This window comes from Sinocyclocheilus grahami, unplaced genomic scaffold (genome assembly GCF_001515645.1).
Source record: "Sinocyclocheilus grahami isolate Dianchi unplaced genomic scaffold, SAMN03320097.WGS_v1.1 scaffold375.1, whole genome shotgun sequence".
Lineage (NCBI taxonomy): Eukaryota > Metazoa > Chordata > Actinopteri > Cypriniformes > Cyprinidae > Sinocyclocheilus > Sinocyclocheilus grahami.
In genome coordinates this window covers 902089-928284 of record NW_015505554.1, presented here as the reverse complement: position 1 = coordinate 928284, position 26196 = coordinate 902089, and the positions used below count along the sequence as shown (strand labels likewise).

General features: G+C 42.5%; 1 protein-coding gene across 1 annotated transcript in view; it reads right to left on the bottom strand.

The window, feature by feature from the left end:
• Positions 1-3864: 3864 nt before the first annotated feature.
• Positions 3865-26196, bottom strand: part of LOC107549573 (NAD kinase-like) — a 161064-nt gene continuing 138732 nt past the window's right edge. The window contains exons 9-12 of the mRNA XM_016230718.1: positions 19205-19304; positions 12240-12397; positions 12081-12163; positions 3865-4053 (exon numbers count right to left, since the gene is read on the bottom strand). Of these exons, the coding sequence (XP_016086204.1) occupies positions 3906-4053; positions 12081-12163; positions 12240-12397; positions 19205-19304 (489 nt within the window). The 3' untranslated portion in view covers positions 3865-3905. The remainder of the gene's footprint in view (positions 4054-12080; positions 12164-12239; positions 12398-19204; positions 19305-26196) is intronic.

Below are 26196 nucleotides of genomic sequence, written 5' to 3'. Positions count from 1 at the left end.
CGGACAACAAAACATAAGGGTAAATATTTTGAAATTGAGATTTATAGCTGAATAAATACGATTTCCATTGATGTATGGTTTGTTAGGATAGGACAATATTTGGCAGAGATACAACTATTTGAAACTCTGGAATCTGAGGGTGCAAAAAAAAATCGAAATATTGAGAAAATCGCCTGTGTCCAAATAAAGTCTTTAGCAATGCATATTACTAATCAAAAATTAAGTTTTGATATATTTACGGTAGGACATATACAAATGATCTTCATGGAACATGATGATGGAACATCATAATGATTTTTGGCATAAAAGAAAAATTTACAACTTTGACCCATGGCTATTGCTACAAATATACCCGTACTACTTAAGACTGGTTTTGTGGTCCAGGGTCACATATGTGAACAGTAAAGTCCCTGTATTGAAGCTAGCGGAAATTTAATTGAAGATTGAATAGCACAGAACATGTAAACTAAAGTGTCGAGGTCAACTGTAATTTAGGCTACTTATAGCCTATTAAATATTTGGGTCAAATAAAGGCAATAAGTCACTTTTTAAAAGGTTTACTAATACTATACATTAACTCTGGATTCAAGAATTAGCTTTTCATTAGGGCAACTACAAAGGAGAATTTAATAGTTCTAAATAAACTTTAATTGCAGAAAAATATGAATTCAATAGTTAAGAGCCTGCAATATAATGGAATATTTCAATATTTTTATAACAAAAAATAATTTGTTTTCATTCGTTATTTATTCCAATTGCCCCAGCAAAACATTTATGGGGGACTGTGTGGGGCAGATGGCCTGAATTTTAGCACCAGTCCAGCCCTGATGATTGTCCTCTTCTAGGGCCAGAAAGAAGAACTTCTAATAATAAAACTATTTAAAGTAAACTCCTTGTTTTTGCTTCTGGAAACCTGTTTGCTTTGACTTCATATATTTGGTGTTAATGTATTTATTCTTTTAATATGTTGTAAACTGGAATATTTAGTGTGTATACTCATTGTATCTCTGTGTGTTGGAGATTTGATTTAAAGGGGTCATATGATGCGATTTCAATTTTTCCTTTCTCTTTGGAGTGTTACAAGCTCTTGGTGCATAAAGAAGATCTGTAAAGTTGCAAAGACTAAAGTCTCAAATCCAAAGAGATATTCTTTATAAAAGTTAAGAGTTAACCATGCCTACCTAAAACGGCTCGTTCTAACTCACTATGTGGGAAGATTTGCATAACGCCCCCCAAACGGTCATGCAAAGAAAGAAGGCGTAACTTGAATTCTCACTGTAGTATTGTTGCCGCTGCCGCCATTTCGTGAAGGCGCTGTGTGCTTCGTTGTGAAAGCGAAACTACTTTGTTTGGTCTTCCAAAAGAGGACGATATCCGCTTCGTCATGCCTAGAGCTGATCTGTAAATCAGTGGTTAAGTTATATTTACAACACTGTTCCAGAACAGTTTAACCCAAATATCCAGATGTGTGCAGCACATTTTATGGAGGAATATTTACTGATCCTGGGAGAGTAGACTACAATGCCGGAAGTTCTGACTCACAGTCTGTAAGTACGTTTTCATTTAAAGGATTTACCACTGACGATTCAAACGCGAGTTTTGGCCAGTGTAGAGTAGCACTTGTTGTTTGTCATTTCTCCGATCACAAATGCAGACAGGGTTTTATGTTTACGCGGCGCGATGCAACGCAAAACGTAAAAAGACAGTATAAGTCATTATAATCAGTAATTATGTCCCCACTGGATGCAACAAATGCCTCATTTGTAATGGGTTTTAATGTTTTTGTCTCGTTGCTCCGGGACACTTCCGTCACATGCTTGAGGTATTCGGCCAATCACAACACACTGGATAGCCGGCCAATCAGAGCACACCTCGCTTTTCAGACCGATGAGCTTTGTAAAAATCGACGTGTTTCAGAAAGGCGGGGCATAGAGGAGAAACAATAATGTACAGTATGTGGAAAATAATGTGTTTTTTTAACTTTAAACCGCATAAACACATTTCATTACACCAAATACACAAAATAATGTTCTTTTTAGCAGTTCTTTTAATGTTCTCATATGACCCCTTTAAAAAAACAAATTATTCCTGTGGTAGAAAACGTGGCACCAAGATAGGCTACTTTGCTATAGCCCCAGGGCCCTATGTGTTCTTAATCCGGGCCTGCATTTACCCAGTACTGTAAAGAATTTCCCCTATTGACTGACAGAGTATTTGATGCAATACTCTATAAGGCACAATGTAATATAATAAAATGTAGTTATTGCTATAATCCTTTAAAATACATTGTCAGTTAACAATTTAAAAGTAATTTCCACAAAACTCACCAAGAATATGTGGCAATGAATATTGGGGTCATATTTCACCCAAAATTTAAAGAAGAAATTAAAATTTTATAAGAAAGAAATTTAGCAATTTTCCACACATTTCCACCGATTTCTCATTACCATAGTGCAGTGTTTCCCAACCTTTTTTTAGGAAATTTGGAAATTTTAACAAATTTATGGCACCCTACAAAATTAATTTTGTCACAATATTTGAATTTGTAAATTCGATATGATACTTTGAAAAGTATATCTATACTTATATATTCGGTACAGCAGGGAAGAACTGCAGAATATAATGTCATACAGATATTTTTAATATTATTCATTTTTTTGTCCATGGTGGCAATCAGTAGGCTAATTTCTAATGAAGAGACCAATTTATATGACAGATTTTCATGTAGGCTTTTATTCATATGTACACATTGCTTAATTACCATTATAACTAGCTATCTCACAAATTTTTGCTCACTCAGTGTATTTTTTATTTTACAGTGGGGTCATTTTGTTGCAGTAGCGCGAGATAGCTTGATTTCAAACTTTGAATTGAATAAAAAATTACAAGTAAGCAGTCAGTAATAAAATAAGAACAAATAAAGAAATTAATAATGATAGCACAAATAAAAAATAACGACAGGCCTACAAATGAAATAAATAGCTTTTTAGTTTTTCAGGTCTAACAGTTTAAAAGTATTAAAAGATTTTTTTTTTTTTTTTTTTTTTTAACCAATTATCCAAATAATGTTCAGTCCTAGAAAGCTATTATTATCAGAGGACACGTGAGCATAACATGCGGTTTGCAGATCAATGAATGAGAGGGCAGCGTTACCAGGGTTGCCCATATACCACACATCATGTTACATACAGCGCAGTAGGGCTATTGCAGACAGAAACAATACTGTACTACATCGATGTTTCCTGTCGGCTCGATTTTTGAGTGGACTCTGCTGTTCCGATGAGTATGAACGGTATACGAGTGGAGCACTCACATGGGCCGTGAGCGACTGAGCGGAGCACACACACGCATAGAGTGGGATAATACGCAGAGCGTCACACCACGTGAAAGTGAAACCTGAGTGGTGAACTAATTTTCGGCAGCCAGAATTTCGGCGCATCTCTAATTATTGGAGACATCAGAAATGGATATTTATATAATAGATGCTTTTTTGAACATTTTAGCAATTTAAAAATATTAAAAAATAATTTTTTACACGGCACCCCTGCTCTCGACAGACGACACCCCGGTTGGGAAACACTGCCATAGTGCATAAAATTGGAAAATTACTTATCTCTAATGAGAATTTACAAAAAAAAAAAAAGATAAAATACACACACAAACACACAACCAAAGTGTTTTTGTGGGGAGAAAAAAAAGTTGCAATGGAAAAATATTAAATGTCCTAAAAAAAAAAAGCTAAATAATTTTGTCTTTTTTTCCTCTTTAGCTGAAATTAGATGTTTTATGTGATTCACTTGGATAATTATGGCAAACAGAGAAAAACATTATTGCATGTACTAAAACTTTTGAAAGACAAAAAAGAACATAGCTAAGTAACCGTGCTGTAAAAGCTTGGAATGTGGTCAGAACTCTTCCTCTTCAGAACTCAGATGACTCTGTTTCTTGCGAACATTCCAGTGTAAACATTGGGCCAGGCTCTCGAACCAATCATTCACGGGATCACGGAAACAGATCGAAGGAAGAGGGAAACATGACGTTGTGATGGTAATACTATAAAATAGAGAGGATTATCATAAAAAAAAACTAACAAATTGTCATGCATAAAAGCCTTACCTACAAGCTTACACCATGTCCTAACCAGATCAAAGCATTGGTGTGACACACGATAAAAGTTATCTTTTCTATGGTAATCAATGCTTTTTGTCCTAACCAGCCACAACACAGATTGTTGGGGATTTAACATTTTTAAATAGTTTCAAATTTGTTTTGGATGACCGTTCAGTTACTGGTTGTGTTTTGTAGAGTATTAAAATGATTTGAGTTCAAATATCATTTGAAAGAGACAGATAATCAAACAATATAGAGACAATTACCTCAGATCTTGAAAATAACTTAAGTGAAACAAGTGATCTGTAATTGATTGGTGTGGGCAGACAATTTGTTTGGTGCTAAAATCTTGGTTAAGATGGGTTATGTATGGTGATGCAGTGCAAAATATAATTTTCTTAATATGCCTTATCCAATAAAAATACTTTCAGCAACATGCATTTACTTGAGAAGCAAAATTGCATGCGTGATTTTAAGACTTGTTTTCAAGGAATAAATCTTCAGTGAAACTCTTCATTTTGTTATATTCATTCATAAATCATGAAACAAAGTTAGTAAGAACAACAAACTTAATTCAAGATATAGATATAGGTGTATACCTGTAGGTCACACAACATCCAAGTACCATCTAATCAAAACAATATTTTCAACTCCCTGCAGTTTGGCTGCTATTCTGCCCCAAGAGATGTGCGAGGGTTAAGACTATGGGCAAATTATATCAATATCTAAGGAAGTGGAGGAGGAAAAGTGGAAAGAAGAAGAGGAAAACATGTAAAAAAAAAAACAGAATACCCTAAAACATGCAACACTTCCAAGTGGTATGTCATTTTGATTATGAGTTTATCTTTTTGTTGTGGTTGATTTTTTTTAGTCTGTAAGTGTATTTTGCAAATTTTTTTGTATGTATAACACCTGTTCCCTATCTGTCGGTCACTACGAGTTATGTCGTGATGACATTATCTGTGCTGAAACAGTTCTACTCTGCTATCATTGAATCCATCCTCTGCACTTCTATAATTGTCTGGTTCAGCTCAGCTACCAAATAGTCCGGACTGCTGAGCGAATCATTGGTACAACCCTCCCTTCTCTTCAAGAACAGTACTCATCCAGAGTGAGCAAAAGGGCTAGCAAAATCACTCTGGGCCCCTCACATCCAGCACACTCCCTCTTTGAACTGTTGCCATCTGGTCGACGCTACAGAGCTCTGAGCACCAGAAAGGTCAGATGTAGGAACAGTTTCTTCACTCAGGCAATCCATCTCATGAACACTTGACAATAACTGTGGAACACATAACACTATTTATACACTCATACATTTATTTATCTAACACACATACTTAGTTTACACCTCAAATTTGCACATAATATACCTGTACATACAAAACTGTCCATTGTAATATTTTGTTCTATAATTGTTCTATTTAAAAAAAATTTATTCTTCTTTTATTATCTGTGTTTTTGTTCTGTCGCTGTCATTCTGTTGCACTGCGGAAGCATCTGTCATGAAAACAAATTCCTCGTATGTGAAAACATACCTGGCAATAAAGCTCATTCTGATTCTGATTCTGATTAGGGGTCTAACTGGATACACTGGCTAGTGGATTTTGCATGTAGAGCCACTCTCCGTGCATACGGGTATTTAAGGCGACAGTGTGCATCCACTCATTAGATTTTTGCTTCGGAGCAGAGTGGTTTATGTACTACAAAGCCATTCACTTGTGTTCAAGAGGAACTGTTCCTGGTTGGCGTGATGGTGCAGTACAGCGGTGTCCCTGCAGCAGTGATTTCCCTGGGTGCTTGACTGAAAGAGCAGGTTTTCCTGAAAAAGAGCAAATCACGGATGACTCGCGTCTTTTTCAAGATGCCGTTTCGTCCATGTCCGGCCACGGTCACGGTCTTCAGTGTCTGGGCCTTCAGCACGCTGAAGCGGCGCTCGTGGATGAGCCATTAGGGCTCTTGTGGGCGTATGACCATGGGATCGCTGCGATCGCGTCTCTCTCTCCTCAAGGGGAGTGGAGCAGACCCCTCTGCGGTGCACCTGTGCCCGCAAAACGCCGCCACTTGGAGGAATCGTCCGCATCTCCCATCCAAATCCTGTAAGCTGTCGGCAGCTCTCGCTGCCAAAGCTTACAGTGCTGCAGGCCAAGCTGCCTCTGCCCTGCATGCCATGGCTATCCTGCAGGAACACCAAGCCAAGTCACTAAAACAAATGCATGAGGGTAGTACCGAGCCGAGGTTGATTCAGGAGCTGCGCACAGCTGGCCTGTTCGGTGACACTGTTCAACACATCCAACACATCCTGCCCCGACGTAATCCTCCAGCTGCCACCTTTCCGTCAAGGGCCGTGTCTCAGCCTGCTCGTTGCCATGGGCGCCCTCCTGCGTCCTCCAAACAGTGAGGAGAGCGCATCCGGTCGTTAAGTCCTCCAAGAAGACGAGGAAGCGGCCCGGACACGGGCAACCCGGAGATGTGGGAGACTGCTCTTCAGGAGTTGGTGAGGACAGTGCCACTCCTTCCCTCATTTTCAATAAAAGAGCAGTTTCCTTTTCCTCCGGGTTGCGGGGCTCGTGGGTTGACAGTGAGTGACGCATCGCTATCCCACGTGGCTTGCGCTGCCCAACCTGTCCCGCAGGCTCATTTGGACACTTCGACTCGACTACGCGATTCAGTTCGCCAGGCAACCTCCCAAGTTCAATGGCGTGCCTGAGATTTCGGTGGCAGTCCGAGACGCCTCTGTCTTGCGCGAGGAGATTGCTGTCCTATTGGTGTAGGATGCAATCGAGCCAGTCCCTCCAGCCGAGATGAGGAAGGGGTTTTATAGCCCATAGTTCATCGCACCCAAGAAAAGCAGTGGCCTTCGACCAATCTTGGATCTGCGAGTCTTGAATCAGGCCCTTCACAAGCTCCTGTTCAAGATGTTGAAGTAGAAACATATTATCAAATGCGTTCAAGCCCAGGATTGGTTTGCAGCGATTGAGCTGAAGGACGCGTACATTCATTTCTCGATCCTTCCTTGACACAGACCGTTCCTATGGTTTGCGTTCGAGGGTCGGGCATGGCAGTACAAGGTCCTCCCCTTCGGGCTCTCCCTGTCCCCCCGTGTCTTCACTAAAGTCGCGGAGGGCACCCTTGCCCCACTATGGGAAGTGGGCATCAGGATCCTCAACTATCTTGACGACTGGCTCATCATGGCCTGGTCACGAGAGGAGTTGTGCGATCACAGGGACGTGGTGCTTCGGCACGTCAGTCAGTTGGGGTTTCAGATCAACCGAGAAAAGAGCAAGCTCTCCCCTGTGCAGAGAATATCTTATCTTGGTATGGAGTTAGACTCGGTGAGTATGACGGCACGTCTCACCAACGAACATGCCCAGTCGGTGTTGAACTGCCTGAGTTCCTTCAGAGGCAGGACAGTGGTACCACTGAAACATTTTCAGAGGCTCCTGGGGCATATGGCATCCGCAGCCGCAGCCGCTTGGATTGCTTCATATGAGACCACTTCAGCACTGGTTAAACTCCCGAGTCCCGAGATGGGCATGGTGCCGCGGTACACATCCTGTCACCATCACACCAATGTGTCGCCGCCTATTCAGCCCCTGGTTGGACCTTGCTTTTTCTGCGGGCCGGGGTGCCCTTAGAACAAGTGTCCCGGCATGTCATTGCCACGACAGATGCCTCCAATACGGGCTGGGGTGCTACGTGCCGGAAAACGGGCAGGCAGCTTCGGGGACCTGGACAGGACCTTGACTGCTTTGGCACATAAACTGCCTGGAGTTGCTGGCAGTGCATCATGCCTTGCGGCAGTTCCTCCTGCTGCTGCTGGACAAGCACGTGTTGGTCCGCACAGGCAACGCTGCAGCTGTTTCGTACATCAACCGTCAGGGCGGTCCATGATCACATCGCATGTCTCAACTCGACAGCCATCTCCTCCTCTGGAGTCAGACCAGACAAGTCGCTGTGCGCTCTCACGACAGCTCACTTTCCCGGGGAATGGCAAATCCATCCCTAATCCAGCTCAGGTCAACCTGTCTGCTTCCCACGAGTCCTCTCACTGCCAGCTGTACTATTCCCTGATCCAGGCCCCCTGGGCACTGGGCATGGATCCAGCCTTGGCTTTGCTGTGTCCCGTAAGAGTATTACGCATATACGTGGACCGCACCCAGAGCTTCAGAAGCTCTGAGCAGCTCCTTGTCTACTTTGGAGGTCAGCAGAAAAGGAAGGCTGTCTCCAAGCAGAGGTTGGCCCACTGGATAGTGGATGCCATCGCCTTGGCTTACCAATCCCAAGGCGAGCTGTGCCCCCTGGCGGTGAGAGCTCGCTCCACTCAACTCGGAGTGTTGAATCCTCCTGGGCCTCCTCCTCTGGCAGACATCTGTCGAGTTGCGGGCAGGGTGACACCTAACACTTTGGCAAGGTTTTACAACCTTTGTGTAGAGCCGGTTTCTTCCTGTGTGTTGGGTAACAGGTAATTGGCGGGAAGAACTGGCTCGGTGTCAGGCTTGCGGCGCCATACCCCCTCACAAGGGGATGCAAGTGCCTTTCTTCTCTCATTAAAGTTCCCCGGTTAGCGAACCCTGGTCGAGCATCCTCCAGCATCCCCGGCAGTCAGACTTGGTGGAGCAGTCTGATGCCAGGCCCAGTACTGGTGTTAGCATGCCGGAGTCCCGTTCAGCCCCTGTACTGGGCTAGGTGTCCATATGGCTTGATTCCCTACGGGTAATCCCATATGTGTATTCTTCCATGGTAAGATTTCCCTCTCGGTAAATCCGTGTCTTCCCTTGACAGACCCACTCTGTCAGTCTCTTCTGGCAGTTGTTCCATACCTACTCTAAGGTAGGACCTGCCTCAGAGACCCATTCTATATGTAGTACTGCCCCCTGGGTCAGTCCATCTCCAAATGTCAGCTCCCTACGGGTAGGATGTGGTCTCCGTAACGACATTTTCCTTAAGGCTTGCTTCCCCATGGTTCTGCCAGGCTGATAGAACAAATATGGAACATTTGGGTAACACTTTATTCCTATAATCCACTTTAGACATTCTATTAACAGCAAGTAACTTTGCAACTACATGTCAACTAGCAGTTAGTAGAGTATTAGTAAACTGTCTGCTTAATATCTTCTAACACTTTCTTTGTCAACATTCTACTAACCCTAAACCTACCCTAACAGTCTACTCAGAGTTAGTAGACATGTAGTTGCAAATGAATGAGAATTAGTTAACATGTAGATGACATGTAGTTACAAAGTTACTTATAGTTAGTAGAATGTCTAAAGTGGACTATCGAAATAAAGTGTAACCAAGATTTGAAGCATTCTTTCACTGAACATTGAAAATCCCTTCCAAAAATTTTTTTGTGGACGGAACAGCAGCATGGCCTTCTCCAACAGCGATGTTCTACCCAATGGTCCCCTTCAGTACCAAGGTCAGTGAATTTGCGCTGGGGCTTTGGGAAGGTTATGCCAGTGTTCAGGTTGTGGCGTTTTCCATAGACCCCTAATGTCATCACGACATAACTCGTAGTGACCGACAGATAGGGAACGTCTCAGTTACATACGTAACCCTCGTTTCCTGATGGAGGGAATGGAGACATTAGGTGTCCCCATGCCACAACCTTGAACCACTCGCTGTTGCCGGGGCACGTTCTCAGCTCCTCAGCATAAAACCTAATGAGTGGATGCACGGTGTCGCCTTATATACTCATGTACACGGAGAGTGGCTCAGCATGCAAAATCCACTAGTCAATTTTCATTGGCGTTTTCTCTTTAACGCAGAGATGATTGGGCTCCCAAGTTAGACCCCTAATGTCGTCACGACATAACGTCTCCATTCCCTCCATCAGGGAATGAGGGTTAAGTACGTGACAGAGACGTTCTTGAAATAAAATAAAAAAAATCCAAAAATGACTAATTAACGTAAATATTCAATTACTACTATTATATTGTACATTATATACAAGCAATATCACACAAGTAGTCATGTGATATCGCTCTATATCAGCATGGTTCTGATTCGGCCGCAGACACAAGCCCACAGGCCAAGCTGATTTAGAACAAAAAATCACACGGCTACGAGCCATGTGAAAGTACCTGAAATTAATCATTTATAATGAACAGTGAGCTTGCTCTTCCTGCTACAGTGTTTTCTCCTCTTTGTATCTGACTTCAGTGTTTCTGGCCTCTGTTAACGTCTTGTTTACAGACTCAGGGATGAAGTATTTTTCTTTATCACTGTCCCAGTAGCTCCCAAAAAAACAACAAAAATAAGTACAAAAAATAGTACAAAGACTGGAGAAATGTAATGTATTTTTGTACTTATTTTTCTGTTCTTTTTGGGAGCTATTGGGACAGTGATGGAGATCTACCAGTTGATAGTGATTGATGGGTTGGCGACCACTGTTTTAAAGTGTCAGTGTAATCAGCCTAAACAAAACTGCTTTTCGATTGATGACACCAAGCACTCCTATTTTTTAAACTTATTTCCTATAAAAATGTTATATAGGCTTTTTACAACTGTTTAGTCTGTCTTGATTTTGATATTGATATTGACATTATTTACCTGTTATGTACCATTATTTACCCTTTTCAAAGAAATCTTATTTGCTGCTTTTAAGTTAATACCATATGTAACCCTGGACCACAAAACCAGTCATAAGTAGCACAAGTATATTTGTAGCAATAGACAAAAATACTACTATACAAATTGTGTGGGTCAAAATGATCGATTTTTCTTTAATGCCAAAAATCATTAGGATATTAAGTAAAGCATGTTCCATGAAGATATTTTGTAAATTTCCTATAATAAATATATCAAAACTTAATTTTTGATTAGTAATATGCATTGGTAAGGACTTCATTTGGACAACTTTAAAGGCGATTTTGTCAATATTTAGATTTTTTTGCACCCTCAGATTCCAGATATTCAAATAGTTGTACCTTGGCCAAAATGTTGTCCTATCCTAACAAACCATACATCAATGAAAGCTTATTTATGCTGCTTTCAGATGATGTATAAATCTTAATTAAAAAAAAAATCGACCCTTATGACTGGTTTTGTGGTCCAGGGTCATGTGACCCTGCTTGAATATAAAGATGTTTGAATGCTATGTGATTGGAAAGTACCTGAAATACTTGAAATGATATTGATGTAGAGTATAAACAAATGTACTTGACTTCTTTTGTTTATAATGTAGAACAGGATGAAATGAGTAAAAGGTGTGAAAAGTAAATTCATGAACTTAATGTTTTGCATCTAAACACAAAGATTAACGAGAGGGCACACAGGGTGAAAAGAAGGTGTTAAAACCACAAGCGGAGTTAAGACTGACGAAGACTACAATTAAGAAGGGGAGAGGAAGTGCGACAAGAAGACAACGGTGTAGGAGACAGCAGAAGGACGTCCGGCGAATTGGACATGAGTCACAGAGATCAATAATCCTACAACAGGAAGAATGGATTAATGAGATGGAAGTGGAATTCCCCAAAAAGAAGTATAATAAGAATGAGGAGTAAAACACTCTTTAGAGGCTGCCTGCATGAAGGACACCTGATATCCTATCAAAGAACGCTTAACAGCATATCCAATACTGCTGTTCAGAGTTTGATTATAGAGCTCTTAGTTTAGCTGATTTTAGGTTTTATTTACTGCTTTGTATTGTAACCAATAAAATAAGTGTTTTTATTGTTACAATTGCCTCCTGAGAGACTTAAAAGGCCCTATGCCTAAAAAAGAATGACCACAAGGGAATCTTCTATGTCATTCCCGAATTTCTACCTGCAGGCAGGTGAGTATTTCATGGTTTAGGCTAGATTTGAATATTCCCTACCTGAATGAATAATCTTAGGGTTAAAGGTGTAGAATAAAAGGAAACGCCAAGAAACAAGTCCCACCCTACATTTCTTGTCAGCATATTTTAATAAATTTGCTGAATGCTTACAAAAACTTGATGTTGACATGTTGATGCTGAAGTCACTTACCTGTCACCATAGGCAATTTCCTGCCTTTTCCTGCCATCGAACGACACCCAGGCCGTGTTTCTGGCATCACAAGACAGCGTAATCTAAAATCATAAAAGGATTCAGTAAATGTCCTCATGCATTCAAAGCCAAAGAGCAGCAAGTGTGTTGTGCATTCACCTTGAGCTCAACACCAGCAGGCACTACGATGGGTCTGAAAGACAGGGAGTGTGGGCAGATGGGTGTGATCATGATTGCTGGAACATTTGGATGGATCATTGAGGCACCTGCTGCTACTGCGTATGCAGTACTTCCTGTGGGAGTGGACACTATCACACCTGGCAAAAAGAGCAAGAAGGGAGGGCTGTTGATGCTCTTTCTTTTTAAAATACTAATATTGTTTAGAAAAGCAAATCACTGAACAAATGCTTTTCTTGAATTTCATCATCAGCATTTTGTCTTTTTTAGTAATAATATAACAGTAAACAGTAAGGGTGTTAACTACACGAATATGATGGTTTGGTTTTGAAGTTACTGTTCTGTGTGTTTTTGGTGCAGAAGGGGGAAAAACAGAACATGTGGTTCCCCATCAGGAACTTGAGCTGCGTCGGAAAACGCTATGGGAACGCATTCAGCATGACCACGCTCTGAATCACATGTGCAATCAGTCCAATGGAAGGGCGAGATGTCATAGGCGGGTGACGTAGCGACCAGGAAGCTATAAAAGCACGTTAGGTGGAACCGGCATCAACTTTTCAGTCATTCAGCAAGCAAGCTATAAGGCGATGCCCCGGATGAAACAGACACTCGCGAGCTATCTGTCCCCTGGTCCAGCATCATCCTTAAAGACTCTGGCATTGCCCTCCAAGCCATTACGTACTACATCTAGCTTGGTGGGCAAGCGGTATACGGCTGCAGGTCAGGCTGGTGTGTGTCTGCACACCATGGCGGTGTTACAGGCATACCAAGCTGACCTGCTAAAGGAGTTAGACGAAGGTGAGGAAGTAAACAGGCATTCTGCATTCCGAATTACATTGACAATTGGTTGATTTTGGCTCAATCAGAGCAGTTGGCGGTTCGGCATTGAGATGTCGTTCTCGCTCACATGAAAGAGCTGGGGTTAAGACTAAATGCCAAGAAAAGTGTGCTTTCTCCATAACAGAGGACCACTTATCTGGGCGTGGCGTGGGATTCGACCACGATGCAGGCACAGTTGTCTCCTGCTCGGATCGAGTCGATCCTCACTGCAGCTGTGAGAGTCAGAAAAGGCCGGTCACTCACTGTCAAGCAGTTTCAGAAACTGCTAGGTCTGATGGCAGCTGCGTCCAATGTGAGACCTTTTGGCCTGCTGTACATGAGACCCTTACAGTGGTGGCTCAAGACCAAGGGGTTCTCCCCGAGGGGAAGCCCGCTTCGCATAATCAAGGTCACGCGGCGATACCTACATGTCTTGGACATGTGGAGGAAGCCTTGGTTCTTGTCTCAGGGCCCGGTGCTGGGAGCTCCTTGTCACCGTGTAATGCTAGCGACAGACGCGTCCCTCACCGGTTGGGGTGCAGTCATGAGCGGCCACCCTGCCCATGGTCTGTGGAGTGATTGCCATCTCACGTGGCACATCAACTGCCTGGAGATGCTGGCTGTGTTTCGAAGCTTTGAAGCACTTCCTCCCGGACCTAAGAGATCATCATGTGTTGGTGCACACCGACAACACAGCGGTGGTCTCTTATATCAACCACCAGGGAGGTCTGTGTTCGCGCCCCTTGTACAAGCTGGAGCGCCAGATCCTTGAGTGGTCCCAGGGCAAACTCCTTTCGTTGAGAGCAGTTCACATCCCTGGTCATTTAAATACAGGAGCAGACATCCTGTCGTGGTGGTCTCTTATATCAACCACCAGGGAGGTCTGTGTTCGCGCCACTTGTACAAGCTGGCGCGCCAGATCCTTGAGTGGTCCCAGGGCAAACTCCTTTCGTTGAGAGCAGTTCACATCCCTGGTCATTTAAATATGGGAGCAGACATCATGACGAGGCAGGAGCCGAGGCCAGGGGAATGGAGCAGAGCGCTCAATGTAAATTCTCAGCACCATGACAGGGCAGAGTAAATTCAACTCCTGGTCCTCTTCTGAGAGAGGAAGTGCAGGGAGTGTAATAACCTGTGCTCTGAACAGAGTGGAGAGCACTTTAGGTACATAACCATGCCTTGGCTTCAGAGTCGCTATGCCCGAACTCAAGGCAGGTAGGGCTCACAGAGAGCACCTGCAAGTCTCCCATTCACTTGACCGATGTTAAAGCCAGCAGAGCGGTTTTCAGCAACAGGAGCTGAAGGTCGGTTGACTGTAGAGGCTCAAAGGGAGGGCTCTTAAGAGCCCTCAGAACAGTGGGCAGATCCCATGTAGGGACGGTAAAGGGGTGAGGTGGGTTCAGCCTCCTAGACCCTTTAAAAAAGCGGACAACTAAGTTGTTCCTGCCCACCAATTGGCTAGCTATAGGAGCGTGAGAAGCTGCTATAGCCACTACATAGACCTTGAGAGTGGAAGGGGAACAACACTTATCTAGCATCTCTTGGAGGAAGGACAATATCAACGATATGTCACAGGAAGTTGGGACTTTGCCACGGGCTGTACACCAGGTGGAGAAGACCGACTATTTAAGGGCATAGAGACGTCTCGTAGATGGGGCTCTAGCCTGAGAAATTGTATTTAGAACGCTCTCAGGGAGGTCTGCAGGCTCCCATGGAGAGGCCAGAGGTGCAGAGCCCACAGCTTAAGCTGGGTCCTGTCTCCGGGTAATGGCCACAGGGCTGCAATGAGCAGCCAAAACTGCTCCGAGAACCAATGTTGGTTCCTCCAGAGTGGGGCCACTAGGAGAACCTTATGTTGTTGCTCTATGATTCGCCTGATTACCTCAGGGATCAGGGCAATCGTGGGAAAAGTGTAAAGGAGGAGGTTGGGCCAGTCGTGGGCCAACGCGTCCTTGTCTTTCGAAAAATAAGTTGGGCAATGAGACAAAAAAGCATTGGGCATTGAGGCAAAAACATCAACCTCTGCCTTTCCAAAAATCTCTCAGGTTCTCTGAACCATTTGCGGATGGAGCATCCACTCCTCTGAGGAGACGTTGCTCCGAGACAGCATATCTACTCCTTGGCTCAACCTGCCCGACACATGCGTTGCTCTCAACAAACGCAAGTTGAGCTGTGCCCATTCCAAGAGGTGCTACACCAGAATGAAGAGACGCTTTGAGGAGAGCCCTCCCTGGCGATTTATATATGACACCACCGTCATGCTGTCTGAGTGGACTAGAACGTGGTGTTCCCTTAGGTCTGGCAAGAAGGCCTGAAGGGCCCGACACACTGCCAGCATTTCCAGGCAGTTGATGTGTAGCCAACTTTCCTCTTTCGACCACAGGCCAAAAGCCGATTTGCCATCGCACAGAGCTCCCCAACCCATGTTGGACACATCTGTCGAGACAACCTTCCTTCTGCAGACCATTCCCAGAGCCACGCCCCTGTTCCATCCACTGAGGGTCCTTCCAAGGGGCCAGAGCTGCCATGCAAGCTTCCATGACTTCAGGCGTGGGCTGGAACTCGTGGTTTCACATAGTACTGAAGGAGCCACATATGAAGCCGACCCAGCTGTAGTCTCGGGGATGCAGAGGCCATGAGGCTCAGCATAATCTGAAACGTCTTGAGAGGGCGAGAGGCTCCAACTTTGAAGGAGGCCGGCGAGCCGCTGCATGGCCAGTGCATGTTCTGGCGCGACTACCGCCCTCATTTGGGCTAAGTCGAAAACTGCTCCCAGGAACGATATCCGTTGCCTGGGGAACAGTGCACTCTTGGCAAAGTTGACCCTGAATCCCAGGCATTCTAAGTGGCTGAGGAGGAGGGATCTGTGAGATAGTAGCTCTGCCTCTGACTGGGCTGACGAGCCAGTCGTTGAGGTAATTTAAAATGCGAATTCCCATCTGTCTCAGAGGGGAAAGGGCCGCATCCATGCACTTCGTAAAAGTGTGAGGAGCCATGGACAGTCCGAAGGGAAGAACCGTGTATTGATAAGCCACTCCCTTGAAGGCGAATCTCAAGAATCGTCTGTGATGGGGGCTATCTGGATGTGAAAGTAGGCGTCTTTCAGGTCCAGAGAAAAGAACCAGTCCTCTGGGCATACTTGCGAGAGGATCTGTTTCAATTTTATCCTTCAATTTATACCAATATCATCCAAAATGTACGTTTCATGAGGGCGCGGTTCAGGTGCCTGAGATCGAGGATGAGATTGCCATCCTTTTTGGGGATGAGGAAGTAAGGGCTGTAGAAGCCTGACTCGCTCTGGGCTGGAGGAACCGTCTCCACGGCTCCCCTTGCCAGTAAATAAATCAATGCCGCTAAATAGCCTTCAAACGAATTGGAGCAACCTCATTTTATTATCCCCAAAACACACAGACATTTCAGGATGGCCTGCCAGGCCTCGGCCCATGTGACAAGGGGTTGGATTGGTTCGGGTAGTGAGTCATCATTAGGGGACTCGACAGTTGTGATAAGCTGAAGAGGAAATTTGCTCCATTTTTGAGTATGTTTGTTTTTTATTTTGCCCGCTATCACAGCAGAAAGGTGTGTGGGCGGGCTTCGTGGGGTCCCTATGCTTTTTTATTTTTTGCAGACTTGCAGACTTCATATTTAGATAGCAGTTTTTTTACACTTTAATATTCACAGACACTAGTGCATATCGCAAATTGATTAACTGTGCAGTCCTACTTTTAATTTATTAATTCAAAATCTGGCAAATTCAATGACATATCATGGTATTCATTAAATTCCATTTTTATGACTGGAATCCATGAATCTGTACACATTTTCCACATTGTGGAAATCACAGTGCCCTAAATTTATTTTGTGGACCCCACTTTGAGAACTCCTTTTTTAAAAGTGCACAAAGTGATTTTTGAAAAATGCTTTTGACCACAGTGTCGGACTGAGTCCCAAAACACACTCGCAGCCAATCAGCAGTAAGGGGTGTGTCTAGTAATGATCAGGAGAAGAGAGCGCTCAGTGAGTGCACAGGACGGATATTAGCTGATCAACTATAGATAGCGAGAGACGGCAGATAAAAAAAAAAAAAAGAGGAAAATTTCGGAGGAACAAAACATTAAAAAGAAGGGCTATGATCAGGCAAGAGGTGGGACCCGTAAATATTGGAGCAGCTTTCCAGTGGTGGAGAAACTTAAGGATCGGAAGAGAATCGGATGCTGAGGTTGCTTTGTTTCTTCTTGATAGGCGAGTTGATTTTGCTTTTTCACACAACTTTTCTGTGTTGGCTTTTGCTTGAATATGCCGGCAGGCATGGCAGATCCACCATCGTCGTTGTGTAGGTACATGTGGATCAGAGTTATCAAAATAGGGGCGAGGTTTTGTTGGGGTGTGGGCGTGTTTGTTTTGGTGCTTTCAAATATCAACATCGTTTGGCAAAAATCACTTAGTGCACATTTCAATTTACAAACTTAGCTTGAAAGAAGAAAAAAAAATGCAAGTCTTAATATTTTAAAGGGGTCATATGATGCTATTTAAATTTTTCCTTTCTCTTTGGAGTGTTACAAGCTCTTGGTGCATAAAGAAGATCTGTAAAGTTGCAAAGACTAAAGTCTCAAATCCAAAGAGATATTCTTTATAAAAGTTAAGAGTCAGCCACACCTACCTAAAACGGCTTGTTCTAACACGCCCCCACATATCTACATCACTATGTGGGAAGATTTCCATAACGCCGCCCAAATGTTCACACAAAGAAAGAAGGTGTAACTTTTATTCTCGCTGTAGTATTGTTGTTGCTGTCGCCATGTCGTGAAGGCGTTGTGTTTCGTTGTGAAAGCGAAACTACTTTGTTTGGCCTTCCAAAAGAGGACGATATCTGCTTCGTTATGCCTAGAGCTGATCCGTGCTGGTTGCTGAGGAAATACATCAACTTCGTGCTGTCAATTGCCAGATCGGCTTTCACCGTGGATGAAGCGGAGTCCGGCCCGGGGTCGCCACATGTGGTTGATGCTGTGTTGTGTTGTGAAAGCGAAACTACTTTGTTTGGCCAACCAAAAATGGACACGACTAGAAATCAGTGGTTAAGTTGTATTTACAGCACTGTTCCAGAACACTTCAACCCAAATATTCAGATGTGTGCAGAGCATTTTATGGAGGACCGTTTCCTGATCCTGAGAGAATAGACTATAATGCCGGCTGTTCTGACTCAAAGACTGTAAGTAAGTTTTTTTATATTTAAAGAGTTTTTATATTTTATATATTTAAAGCGAGTTTTTTGGGCAGTGTAGAGTAGGGCTTGTTGTTTGTCATTTCTCCGATCACAAATGCAGACATGGTTTTATGTTTTTTACGCGGCGCGATGCAACGCAACGCGTAAAAAGACAGTATAAGTCATTATAATCCATAATTATGTCCCCACTGGATGCAACGAATGCCTCGTTTATAATGGGTTTTCATGTTTTTGAATCATTGCTCCGGCCTGACAGGGCATCATCACAGGATGGTGAGAGGCATAACATTTCCGTCACAGCTTGAGGTATTCGGCCAATCACAACGCACTGGATAGCTGGCCAATCACAGCACACCTCGCTTTTTTAGAACGATGAGCTTTGTAAAAATTTACGCGTTTCAGAAAGGCGGGGCATAGAGGAGAAACAATAATGTACAGTATGTGGAAAATAATGTGTTTTTTGAACCTTAAACCGCATAAACACATTTCATTACACCAGATACTCAAAATAATGTTCTTTTTAGCAGCATCATATGACCCCTTTAAAGGTGCAGTATGTAATAATGACAGCTAGTGGTTGAAATGGGTACCGCAGTTCAAAATTTCAATATTAGAGAGAGCCGTTGAGCCGTTTCTCCTGCCCCCTATGTGAATTTGTATGTAAACATGTTTCCCAAATATCTGCAAACATAAAATGGTATTTGTAAGCTTTAGTTCAGTCAAAAAATATATATACATACATCACCTTTAAGCAGTTTTGCTTATCAAATAAATTAATCCATTAAGGATGTGGGTATTTTTACAGGAAACAAAAAAAGCAAAAAGTCTTTTTTTGTGTGTGTGTGTGTACAAAACTTGCACTGTTTTAGAACATGTAATTAACTGGATTATATTTTACACTAACCATCTCCCTGAACAGTGGTGATCAGATGACCATCCAGAAACAAGTCCACATTAGAGAGGTATGAAGACGGACCGCGGTCTACAACAACTTCATTCAGCACCTGACAGACAGATATATTATTTACAGAAAATAAGACAATGGCTTTACACATGAAAATATCTGAAAGCAACTAAAACAAAACCCAGCTTAATAACTGGCAAAAATTCAACATTTTGAAGCGATGAATATGGTATGAACATATTATTTTGCTCAAGTTGGTTTAATTAAAATTATATCAGATTTAGGATGAGCAAAACGACATATTTTCAAAATCAATTAGTCAGCTAATTGCCTGAAAGACATGTCATTGTTAAGAAGACCCTTAACGGGAGTCCACATGATGCAGTTATCAAAACAGGACGTGTGTCGTTGAGCTCCGGGTGCGCCTCGTCAGTTGTAATCTTATTAGCTATAATTTATCTCCAACTATACTACAGCCTTATGTATGTATGCTTAATTTCATGAAATATGCAATTAATCGCGATTAATCACAGAAAAAGGATGTGATTAATTAGATAAAAAAGTTTAATCGATTGACAGCCCTAATATATATATGTAGATCCTTTGTTACCTACTGGAAATTGTACAACTTATTGTGTGAGGAACTATATAACGTTTTGACACCCTTCTGATACCCCCGAAAGATGGTGCCTGAACAAGAAAAGCTAACACTTAAATCTCTCATGAAAGTGATTCGTGACTCTAATGACGAACTGACTTCTCACATAAATAAGAAGACAACCGACATCCAAATTTCTCGGACCAAAATCGAACTGTCACTTTCAACTCTAGCTGAGCAGATTGATGAGACGTAGACCAGGAAAGGCGCTAATGAGGATAATTTGAAAGACACCTGCGCACGAATTGAAAAGATGGAAAAGGAGATAACTTTTTTGAAAGACAAAACAGATGATCTCTAAAACCGGAGCAGGCGATCAAATATAAAGATCACAAACATCCCAGAGAAATCTGAGGGCAATGACACAGTTGGATACTTGGAAAGTCTCATCCCACAATTGTTAGGAAATGACAACTTTACTTCTCTAATCACTCTGGAGAGAGCCCACCGCCTCGGAAGGCCTTCATTGCGAAATTCCTAAACTACAGAGAAAAGGATAAGGTACTTCGATTGGCCAGAGAAAAAGGAGCGGTGTACCTGAATGATAAGCGAATCTCCTTCTTCCCAGACTATAGTGTCGAGATTCAACACAAGATCAATGGATTTAATGACGTGAAGAAGAAACTTTGTGAGAAAAACATAGAATATGCTATCCATTATCCGGCTAAGCTGTGAGTCTGACATCAGGGAGGATTTAAACTATTCTCCACCCAAAAATATTTTGATTTCTAATACTGATATTATTTAGTCAAGCAATAGGATAAGGCAGTTTGTGTTTTATATGTTCACTACATAGTCAGTGTTTTACAGTTGCATATACTTTATTCTTTTCACAGTTTGAGTTGAAGTATGATAATCACTCTACATTTCTAGCAACTGTCGAGGCTGCCTTGCAAGTTTAGAAGTGCGAATATACCTAACCTATGTTTTTTTTATGGCGATATTAACGGGGTGGGTTTTGTTTTCGTTTTTTGTCTTTGTTTTTTCTAAATTTTTTAGGGGAGGGGTGGGGGATGGGGGCTTATGCATGGTACTATTTGTCTTGCTTTGTCTAACCAAACCTAGTAATCATAATATCACAATTAATGTCCAGAATCAGTACCTAATTTTTTCTTATTTGTTTTTTTAAATACGTGTCCTCTCTATGTAATGTGTGTCCTGTCTCTGTGTAAACCTTATGCAACAGCGATACGGCAGGTCTATTGAACTGTATTTCACTAAATGTTAGAGGAATTAACTCCCAGATTAAGAGAAAGAAAGTAATAACATACTTAGAGACAATCCGTAGATATTGCATTTATTCAAGACACCTATCTCACTGATCTTGGACATATGAAATTATGAAGGGACTGGGTGGGCCATGTTTTTTATTTCTCCTTTTCATCTAAGACAAGAGGAGTAGCATTGCTTATTAACAAGAAGCTGAGATTCAGGTTAAACGCCATGGAAAAACATAAGTGTGGTAGATTATTTCTTATAGATTGTTTTATAAATTTGAATAAATTCACACTTGAGTCTTTGTACGGCCCAAACATAGATGACCCCACATTTTTTTTATAATTTAACAATGAAGCTCACCACAATTGAAGGTCAGTGTATTGTAGGAGGTGACTTTAATTTGGTTCTAAATCCATCAATTTACCGTCCTTCACCCAAATCTCTTTCATGATCTAAATCAGCAGTAGCTCTTAACCAAGGAATGAAAGAATTAGGCCTAGTTCCATAAAGATGGAATTAGATGTGGGTCCACCTGAATCTGCCTCTTATAGATGGAGATTCAGGGGCTATCTGTTGAAAGACCCAGAATTTATTACTTTTATGAATAATCACATTGATGTACACTTAGAATCTAACTTGAATTCCTCTTCTCATTCTAATATTTGGGAAGCCTTTAAGGCTTATATGAGAGGGCATATTATGTCATATGTAGCACATAAAAATAAAGTAAGGAGAGAAGCATTATCTCAATTAGAAAAAGACATCAGAATATTGGAGCAGGGTCATTCCTTGACAAACGCTCTAATTTTAATGCTCTAATTTAAAAAAACGAGTGTTATACAATAATCAATGCACCAGTAAGGTTGAAGCGGCTTTAGCTAGGACAAATTATCACTATTATGAATTTGGCAATAAAACAAGCAAATTACTTGCTTGGCAGATTAAAAAGGACAATTCTGAAAAATATATTAAGGCAGAGGATGGTAGATGTTTAGAGGATCCAAAATATTTTTATAATGAAAATACTTACTATGAAATAAAAAAACTTTTTGGATAGACTACCTCTCCCCAAAATTAATGCAGTAGATAAAGATGCATCATCTTGATGTTGAAATATCTGAGGAGGAGGTACTTGCTATCAAATCTTTACAGAATAATAAAGCACCTGGGCCAGACGGATTTCCAATTTCCAAGTATTCTCTAAAAATCTACTGATCCCTTTAACCAACATGATCAGAGAAGCACTAGACAGCCAAGTATTACTGTATTCACTGGAGGTTGCAACAATAACACTGCTACTTAAACCAGGAAAAGATCAACAAGAATGTGGCTCCTTATAGACCTCTCAGTCTGCTGAATTCTGACTATAAAGTCTTATCCAAACTAATTGCTTTGCGACTAGAGAATGTCATCCCCAAAATGATCCATTCAGACCAAACCAGATTTATCAAAAACAGACAGGGAGCAGACAATGTTCGAAGATTGTTCCATGTAATTAATACTGCTCAGAAATGAGGAGGACCCCCTGATGATTGTATCAATGGATGCTGAGAAGGCATTCGACAGAATAGAGCCAAATTTCCTTGTATGCACACTGAGAGCTATGAACTTCGGGGATACGTTTATTCAATATATCAAAACGCTTTTTAATGCCCCTAAGGCTCAAATTTTGACTAATGGAGTTCTGTCGGACACCTTCTCACTGTTCAGGGTTATCAGGCAGGGATGCCCTAGCTCACCTGGTTTATTTGCCATTGCTATAGAACCATTAGCTATAGCCATTCGCTCTGACCCATCAATTACTGGTATAACATTTGGCACAGATGAGCACAAACTATGTCTATATGCAGACGATCTCTTATTATTCCTAACTAATCCAATTAATTATTTTCCCCCATTATTTCAGTGTCTAAAGGAATATAGTGTAGTATCTGGTTATAAGTTAAATTACTCAAAAAGTAAGACATTTCCAATTAGTATACCAGACAATGTTATTGGAATTTTAGCTGGATCCCTAAAATAGTGTCCTAGTGGTTTTAAAGGGATAGTTCACCGAAAAATGAAAATTATGTCATTAATTACTCACCCTCATGTCATTTCAAACCTGTAAGACCTTCGTTCATCGTCGGAACACAAGGGTATTAATATTAGTGGCTCCTTTGATAAAGTATATCATGAAAATGATGTAAAGTTGCTGAACCAAACTAAAACTGATCTTCAGTGGTGGATGGATTTGCCTCTCTCACTAATTGGTAGAATCAATACAATATAAATGAATATACTGCCAAAATGTATTTACTTATTTCTGTCACGGAAACACCTGCCTCACCAGCCGAATCAGCCTCCTACACCCAATCACCTGATTACTGATCACGGACACCTGCACCCACTTACCACGCCACTCAAATACTCACTCACCTCATTCACTCATCGACTGGTCTTAAGGTTGCAAGCTATTCTGTCCTGGTTCCTCGTCTTCCAGTCTGCCTGTTCCCCTCGGAATCCTCAGTTCTCGGCCGAAAGATCGGAGTGCCGACCCAGTATGTCATTAATTACTCACCCTCATGTCATTTCAAACCTGTAAGACCTTCGTTCATCGTCGGAACACAAATTAAGATATTTCTGATACATTCTGAGAGCTCTCTGACTCTCCCATAGATAGCAAAGATCCTTACATAATCAAGGTCCAGAAACGTAGCAAGGAGATCGGTAAAATAATCCATGTGGCATCAGGGGTTCAACCGTAATTTTACGAAGCTACGAGAATACATTTTGTGCGCAAAAGAAAACCAAAATAACGACTTTATTCAGCAATTCTATTCTCCAAAATGGCGCTATGGTGACACGGAGGAGACGAATTGTCGAATAAAGTTTTTTTTTTGCGCACAAAAAGTATTCTCGTAAAATTACAGTTGAACCCCTGATGTCACATGGATTATTTTACCAATCTCCTTGCTATGTTTCTGGATGTTGATAGTAGAGGTCTGCATTCCCGCGGCCCCGACCAGATTAAATTTCCGAATAAAACGCGGTCGCAGTCGGTAACTGAACGGGAATGGGCGGTCTAACAATATCCCGTTCCCGACGTCCTTTCAGAACAACATATCTGTCCTTTAGTCTTATTGACCACCGGTACAGCCTGCACTCAGGACTGTTATGCATGCGCTGCATGCATGAACCAGTGCTTTCTGAGTCACGCATTTTATTTGCGAGGTCTGTGCGCAGCATGTGAATAACGATGCTCAGAGCAGGCTGTAGCCTACCAGTGGTAAATACGGTCCTCAGACAGAACAGGCAGGTTGTCGATGAGTGACAGAGCAGAATAAGGATGGAGCAAAGTGTGGCTGCGCTGTCCTTGAAGGACGTTCAACTTGGTTTTGTTTATATTTTGCTTAGCCTATCATTTTAAATGACAGATGTCGTAGCCTATTTATTTATTTATTTTTCTCTGCCACACTTTTCCTACTGTGTGTACAGCAAAATGTTAAACGAATTTAGTATTTTGACAAGACGAATAAAAATAGCTAGGCTATTTTCTATTTTCGGACTATTTTCTCTGTGACACTTTTTTTCCCTATTGTGTTGGCAGCATTTGCTTTCAATAACTTCAAGACTCTTGACAAGATGATTTATATAAATACAGTTTTGTGCAGAATACACTTTATTTGTATCTCTCTTTCTTTCAGTAGCGGAAATTTAAATGTGAGATTCTGGAAACGAGATCTAAATTTAGCGGGAACGGTCGGGTCGGGAAGAAAGGGAGGTATTCGGTCAATCGACCACGGAAGTCACGGTGCATGAGGAGCTCTTTCAACTGCGGCAAGCCGAGTTATCCATCCACGACTATGTGCTGCGCTTCCGCACACTCGCCGCCAGCAGCGGCTGGAATGAGGCCGCCCTGCTCTCGGTGTTCCGCCGAGGCCTCAACCCGGGCTTACGCCAACAGATGGCCATCTATGATGACACCGTGGGCCTGGACAGTTTCCTCCAGAAGGCGGTTCGCATCTCCCAGCACCTAACCGCGTGCCATATGGAAGCCATACCCGCTGCCGCTGCCTCGCCCAGCCTCTCCACTCCAGCACCGGAACCCATGATCACGGATAGCAACCACCTGTCATCCTCAGAGCAATCTCGGAGACTCACCCATGACCTCTGTCTCTACTGTGGATCCCAGGGGCACCAGCTCCGCGCCTGCCCCCTTCGTCCACCACGCTCAGCGGCGAGTACTATCCAGATCACTCCTGACGTATCAGGCATTCCTCATATAAATGCTCTTCTAATTTATCACCACCAATCCTTTCCAGTCAAAATCCTCGTGGACTCCGGAGCGTCGGGGAACTTCATCTCCTCCCGCAGTCTCGCTGGATTGCAAATTCCCCGCTGCAAAAACTCCACGACCTACCAGATTACCACTGTCCAGGGAAAGCCGCTGGGCAAGGGGCTGGTGCGGCACCGTACGCCCGAGGTCGTTCTTCGGATCCCATTCGAGCTAATCACCGACCATAAAACCTCGCAAGACCTCCGAGAGGCCAAACGTCTGAACCCTAGGCAGGCCCGCTGGGCACTGTTCTTTACCTGCTTCCTCTTCGTGGTCACTTACCATCCCGGGACGAAGAATGTCCACGCGGACGCACTTTCCCGCCTACACCAACCGGATCCGACCCCCGAAGAACCCAAGCCCATCCTGCCGCCTGCCGGAGCGGGTGGGTGCGGAATAGAACCTTGCGGGAGATGAAAAAACAGTCCCGCGCAGACCTCTAGTTTATAGTGTAAAGATCCTTGCTGTCTATGGGAGGGTCAGAGAGCTTTCAGAATGCATAAAAAATATCTTAATTTGTGTTCCGAAGATGAACGAAGATCTTACGGGTTTGGAACGACATGAAGGTGAATAATTAATGACAGAATTTTCATTTTTGGGTGAACTAACCCTTTAAGTATTTGGGTATTAATATTAGTGGCTCCTTTGATAAAGTATATCATGAAAATGATGTAAAGTTGCTGAACCAAACTAAAACTGATCTTCAGTGGTGGATGGATTTGCCTCTCTCACTAATTGGTAGAATCAATACAATATAAATGAATATGCTGGAGGAGGCCGTCGTGGACATCGTCCTGG